This window comes from Microcaecilia unicolor, chromosome 3, assembly GCF_901765095.1.
Source record: "Microcaecilia unicolor chromosome 3, aMicUni1.1, whole genome shotgun sequence".
In the NCBI taxonomy this organism is placed as follows: domain Eukaryota; kingdom Metazoa; phylum Chordata; class Amphibia; order Gymnophiona; family Siphonopidae; genus Microcaecilia; species Microcaecilia unicolor.
Genome location: NC_044033.1, coordinates 102,554,174 through 102,560,525, shown reverse-complemented (window position 1 = coordinate 102,560,525; position 6,352 = coordinate 102,554,174). Strand labels below are relative to the sequence as shown.

The 6,352-nt window shown below is 39.8% G+C and overlaps 1 protein-coding gene across 1 annotated transcript in view; it reads right to left on the bottom strand.

The window, feature by feature from the left end:
- NKX2-2 (NK2 homeobox 2) overlaps nt 1-4,900 on the bottom strand; it is a 9,533-nt gene extending 4,633 nt beyond the window's left edge. Inside the window, exon 1 of the mRNA XM_030194699.1 lies at nt 4,892-4,900. Coding sequence (XP_030050559.1) covers nt 4,892-4,900 — 9 coding nt within the window. The remainder of the gene's footprint in view (nt 1-4,891) is intronic.
- Nucleotides 4,901-6,352: the final 1,452 nt, after the last annotated feature.

Below are 6,352 nucleotides of genomic sequence, written 5' to 3'. Positions count from 1 at the left end.
AACCTGAAAGAGGATTCATGATCATTTAAAAACCTATCAAGAACAAAAACTCGTGTGTATATAAGTGACATTGGTTGACGCCTAATTTTAATAAACCACCTATTTTAAACAGACAATGCAAATTAACACTGTTGCAAAAGCTAGTTTTTTTTTTTCTTAAACCATTAAGGATAAAAGGTTAAATTAGTTGCCGAAAAAAGCTCGATAATGGAAAAGGGCAACTCATTTTCTTTTCTCTCTGATGAAGCTGCTGGCCTTGCTTGTTTAGACCACCTGATAGGTAAATATTTTCCTAAAGGAAAACGAGGACTCTTGAAGAATTAATGACACTGCAGTTGGAGTTGAATGACAATAGTCCATTGAGAACCACACACCGACTGAACACTGTTAGACTGTGACCAGCTATTCTCCTTCATAGACAAAGAGCCAATACGCAATAATGTTACTTTTCGCCCCCGATGGTACAATAGGTGGTTCAGATCTACAAATGCAGTGCTCACGTTTAACACGTTACATAATGATGGGTCCGCTGCTTCCCCAACCCAAACAATCCGTTTTCATTCAGCTTTTAAAAACGATTTCTCTGAATTGCATTTGGTGACTATGGTAGAGCGATTGAATTTGTTTTAACCCTTTTCTATCTCTATCAGCTAGACCAATTTCAAGGATCTGGCCTTGTCTTTTCCTGAACCTTAGGTTACTTCTCTGTTTTCTTAAAGAGATAACCGCTCTAACTCTCTCTTAATCTTCAGACCTTTGAGTTAACGCTGTATGTGAAGAAAGAAGGGGATTTCTACAGCTTCACTGGTTTGGTGTAGCTAGAGTTAAACTTCAGATCCTCTCATAAAGTGACAGTCACAGTTCGGGAAATGATACATAGCCACGGTTCTTCCACTCCAGAAGTGGTGTAACTCCTGACTGCAGCTGGGATCAGCGGGGAGCTGAGGGGACTTAAGTCAGAGTCTCATTTCGTGTGGCTGTATAGGCCTAAATTAGTTGACGAAACAGCCTCGATTGTGGCTATTTCATGATATTTCAGGGTGTAGATTATGGCTTTGTCTAGCTGCTGACTCACAATCCTCGTGGATAATTTTTCTGATTCGTTTTTTCCCCCCTCTGCCATCATTTCTTGTGTATTTACTTGTCTTGCCAAGCAACACGCTGGTGGTGTTTTTTTTTTCCTTAAATCATTCTTTCTTTTCTCCTACGTCCTTTTATTATGTCTCATTTTTCTTGTCTCCACCATTCTTACTTTTTATTATGGCATTCATACGTTGCCACATGTCTGACCAACACCTATGCTGAATTCAGTGTGTCCCAAAGTTTTCCAAGGGAGGTTTTTGCGTGCAAAGAATTGTTATGTACGATTTGTTGTTACCTTTACAAATGAGGACACCTTTAACTGCACATAGCACAAGAGGTACACATTACAATGCCCCAGATTTGGTGAAGTTTGCTATGATGGAAGTTTCAAGACCAAACTTCTACTATTTCTCAATCTGCTCACAAGAAGCCAGAATCTAAGGGCCCTACATACCTTTTCCAAATATTTTGTCCATTTTGGTAAACAGGTGGATGGTCCCATAGACCAGCGTGGTAAGAGGTTGTTTTCCAAAGAGATTTTTCCATTCAATGTCTATGGAAAGTATCTTAGGGAACAAGGAGCCATGGCGAAGCAGGCAAAAGTCAGGTTTTCTCTGGGTAACAAGTGTAGCAATGGCGCGGAAGTGAGAGCTGTTTAAATACATTTGGGTCTGGGAGTCACAGGAAGAAGGGGTTATTTGAACAACCGAACAACAGGCTGAAAAGGAGAGTTAAATGTGCACAAAAGGAGCGGTTGTACTTCACTTCAAGTGCCCTTTAGAAATGTTTACCTGTTTACATTTACAGGTGGCTCAAACATAAGGCATTTGTCTTTTAAGTCCTTGAAATTGCTTCCTGGACGGTAAACTGGCACTAACTGTATGCATTTAAATTTAGGCATAAGAAACAGATATCTGAATAGCAACCCATGCAAATGCTTAGTGTAGATCAAGAAATTAACAGGGCATACGAGACTAATCACCTCTTTTTCTCACTCCAAAACATAACAGGAAGACACAATATATATGTATAAGTAACCAGAGAGACTTGCTTGGTATAAAAGAGGCCACAGCTTTGGTTGTTGGTAATAACTGTATAACCCGAGCTAGTAAACAGGTAAAAAAAAAAATCTATTTATTTACAACCGACAACCTGACTATCCCATATTTACAGCAAAGAATCATGCTGCAATAAAGCCAACTAATGTAAAGACACATTTTTTTTTTACCCGTCATAGAAGCAAGGCTAAAATTGTAGACATGGCTCTCAACACCTGTATTGAGCTGGGGCCCAATATGAATGGTGAAATTGAGGCCCTGTCCAGAAGGACCTTCTTCTGCACAGACTCTAGCTCAGGTACCCCCGCCCCTCCCCCCAAAATACGGTGACAAAGCAATTAGTCCACCATATCCATACAGACATATTAATAATGACTGGGGGGGGGGGGGGTGGAGGGAGAGAGCAGGTAAGCAAGCCACCTCTGAGGTTCAAGACGAATCCTGGTCCTCAGGCAGGCGGGCTGGCCTTTTATTAATGCTGCAACTCCCTCACTCCATCCCAAGGGAATTGCTCCCATTAAAGGGTAATTCCCGCCAGGCTAATTTTAAATAACAACATCCCAAATCAGGGCTAGCATCTGCCCTGCTCTGGGCCCAGCCAAAGTGAGAGCTTACTTTCCAGCCACCTTCCATTCTCATTTATAGCAAGGCCCAGCCGGAGCCCGTCGTACAAGCCCAGAAAAAGGGGGTAGCTTATCTCCCATTAAAGGGTGTGCTCCGGACGAGATGTTTGCCATAAAGCACAAATGCAGGTGAGACCTTCCAATTAGTTTGACATACACCAAATTAATATATCTTAAGACCCTGTATTTAATTTTTTTTTACAATTTAGTTTCAGGAAAGGCAGTGTATTGTACGAAGAACCCCCGCCCCCCCCCCCATACATGCTTAAATCTTTTTTGGAGCAAACTAGGCCAGTTTAGTAGAAATACCCCTTTAAATTAAACTTTCACTTTCATTCTGCAGATATATAGAAATACATTGATTATACTTGAACATTCAGAAGTTTATCACATCAAGCAAGATATGAATTCTTCTTATTACCTTTTTATGCTTTTTGCCACAAATAAAAATCAACTTTGTATGCTTTACTCTACGTGTGTATTTTTATTCACATAGATGTATGCTGTCATGTCTAAAAGCCATACGTTTAGTATAATCCAGTTAAATATTGAAGCAATCATAGTAAAGAAATCGTAAGACACGTTTGGATTCATAATTTGTCTAGAAAATTAGCTTCGGGTGTTATTACTATTATTTATTTATTTTGTTTAGCTTCTGACCTGTAAACCAAATTAAAATACAACTAAAGGAGAGAAATGAGTCCCTCTCTCTCTTCTGTAGATAAATTAAAAAATGCAGTTTGTATTAAAATATGACAATGGAGGAAAAAAAAGGTACTGCTTTTCAAAATATTATTCAGCCTTGACGTGAGCTTGCCCGAAAGAGAATTTAATGGATTAAATATCCGTTCCTAATCTTTAAGAACGTACAAGGTCTTTTTTTTTTCTGAATGTGCAACACTAATTTGTTGAATTATATTCTTTCCGACGAACAGGTGTAGGACAGGAGGATTTTTTTTTTTTTTTGCAGAATATGCAGGGCTGACCTCTAACCCAACACACAACACTTCTCGGATAACAACCTTCAAGTGGGCTAGTTTATTGTTTGAATGGTGCCAAGGTGCACGTAATTGTTTTCATTCGCTCCAGAAAAACAAAAACATGTCGCTGCTTCATGCTAATTTGAAGGTTAGTCAAGATGACATAAAACGTTTGTTGGGGCAAGGTTTATTTTATCTGCCTGATTTGATACTCCAAAGATGGTCACACTCGACATCAACGGGAAAGAAAAAGATAGCCCAGCGCGCCTCCGATAATTATGATGACGAGATTCATTTAGCAATCCTTGGGGGATAGCGGAGGGGAGGACAGAGGTCCGGTAATAAGAGTTAGTAGTCTTTTGCTCATAGGTGTCCAAAAAACCTGACTTCTAAGCACGTTGTAGAAAAGGCCCAGCATAAAGAAAAAAAAAAATTAGCAGATTATCCGTCCTGTTCGTCAAATCATTGCCTCTCCAGGCACCGATATTTCTATTAAAATGTAGAGACATTTAAAAACTATTTTTTCACAGGCAGAGAATGATGTTGGGGGTGGACAAAAAGAAAGAAAGGAAAGAAACTGACTGTGATTAAAAACGACACCTAGTTTTAGCTCGAGTTCACCCTTAAAAAAAAAAAGGCAAGCACGTGAAGAACCGTGAAAAATAATTAAATCTGTCAACTGTTCAGAGCGGCAGCTAAGACTTGTTATTCCAGGAAATAAAGCCTTTTATTAGGATTGCCTGACAACTCTTGCCTGTGGACGATTGGAAGGTGACGCATTTGCTTATCGTTGTAATATTTGTATAAATATAGAGACATAATAGAAGGCATTGGCATTGTTTTAAACATTTTATACACCTGTCCCCCAAATAATCATATTCTTTGAGGAAGCCTCCAGGCAAATGTCAGTTGCGCTAGATGGACACAATCGAATCAGGCAAAAGAAACAAAGTGAATGTACCATTAACACATTACAAATCCAGCCTCATGTACTTCACAGATGAGCCATACATGCATTGTACAGAATACAGGATTCCAAATGGTTTTCGAGCCTGAATGTGATAACAACATTACAATGTCTACAAATCACCCCCACAGGGATTTTTCTTTGGGCATGAATCGGTAACACTTAATAAATCTGTAAGACCTGGAGCATCTATTAAGCTTTTCCTTAAATAAGCAGTTTAATATAATTTGAAATGGAAAAGTACAGTTCTTAAGAAACGGGGCATTAATGAAGTAGAATCTGTTTCCCTCTAACTAAAACACACACACACCACCCAGTTTTATAATTTCTGAAAGATCTAAGTATAGCCCAGGGGTACCTTTCAGTTCCAGTCTATTATAATTGTTTAATTTGAGAAATCAAAAGCGTTCATTCCCTGAGGCGATCCCGTTAGCTTTATTCGTTCGCATTTCTCTAATCATTAATATGTCACAGTGAGATTAAGTATTGTCAGCCCGCTTTCAGAAATGTTTTTTTTTCCCCCGACAAAACGAACTCCTTCATGATAAGGGGAATTTGAACAGCAAAGATTTGTTTTTCTGTGGGACATGGCTGTAAGCGTTTCCTTATCTAAGTTTACTATAAAAAAAAGAAAAGACCCACTAGCAGGAAAGCTTCACTCCTTTGTTGCCCAGAGATGGGAAATAAATGTGAAGAGAGGTAACCGAGGCATTAATCTAAAATTACAATTTTGAATTTTATGGTCTGTAACTGAGTAGAACGTTATCAGTTAGAATTGGCAAAATATCAAATCGTTAAGAATATCTTTCAACTCCCCCCTTTCTAATATATAATGTACAATTTCAGTGACTGAAAATATATAAGCGCACAAGCTTCAGTGACTAGTCCAATGACTGAGGTACGATAAAAATAAAAAAGCACGATGATATATAGTTCAGATTTTGCAGATAAAACGGGACTGTGGTTCTGAAATATTCCTGATCCTCTGGCGAACTCTGCTGACTCAAATGAGAACTGTCGACTGTCTTGGCTGCCAACTCCATACTGCAGGGATTAGAGTGGGCAGCAAACCAGCATCTCTCCCCCAACTAGAAATTTAGAAAACAGCCATGTGCTTCCCCAGGCTGTCCATCCAGCCATTGCCCAACTGAATTCCTCGATAGCCCAGGATAAAAGCAGGCTTAAATGGAGAAAGAGAGGAGGCCATGAAGGACATTGAATAACCAGGAACTATATTAAGGAGGGAGGGGGGGGGATTACACTTATTTATGCAAATGACAATCATAAATGTTAAAGCTGAGAGCTACTCATTCAGTAGATGCAGGGCCAGTTGAAGTTTTCTGGGTGTAAGGCGGATTTCCTTCGCTTGTCCATGTTCTTAAACCTGCCCCAAAACTCTCTTTGGAAAATATCTGTAGCAGAGCTTCCTGCCGGCTCATTTCGAGCACCGAGACGTGTGTACAGATGTGACTGTCTGGGTTGTGCCAGCTCCAAGAGACTGCTGTCCTTAGCAAGCAGAGGGGGCAATGGCACTCTTCCTTTGGCCAGGTACCTCTTCTTACCTATTGGGTGACGCCCCTTACTTTTGATCTACTAGAGTTGCGGAATAACCGAGCTGAACGACAACGATCCACTGGCCTG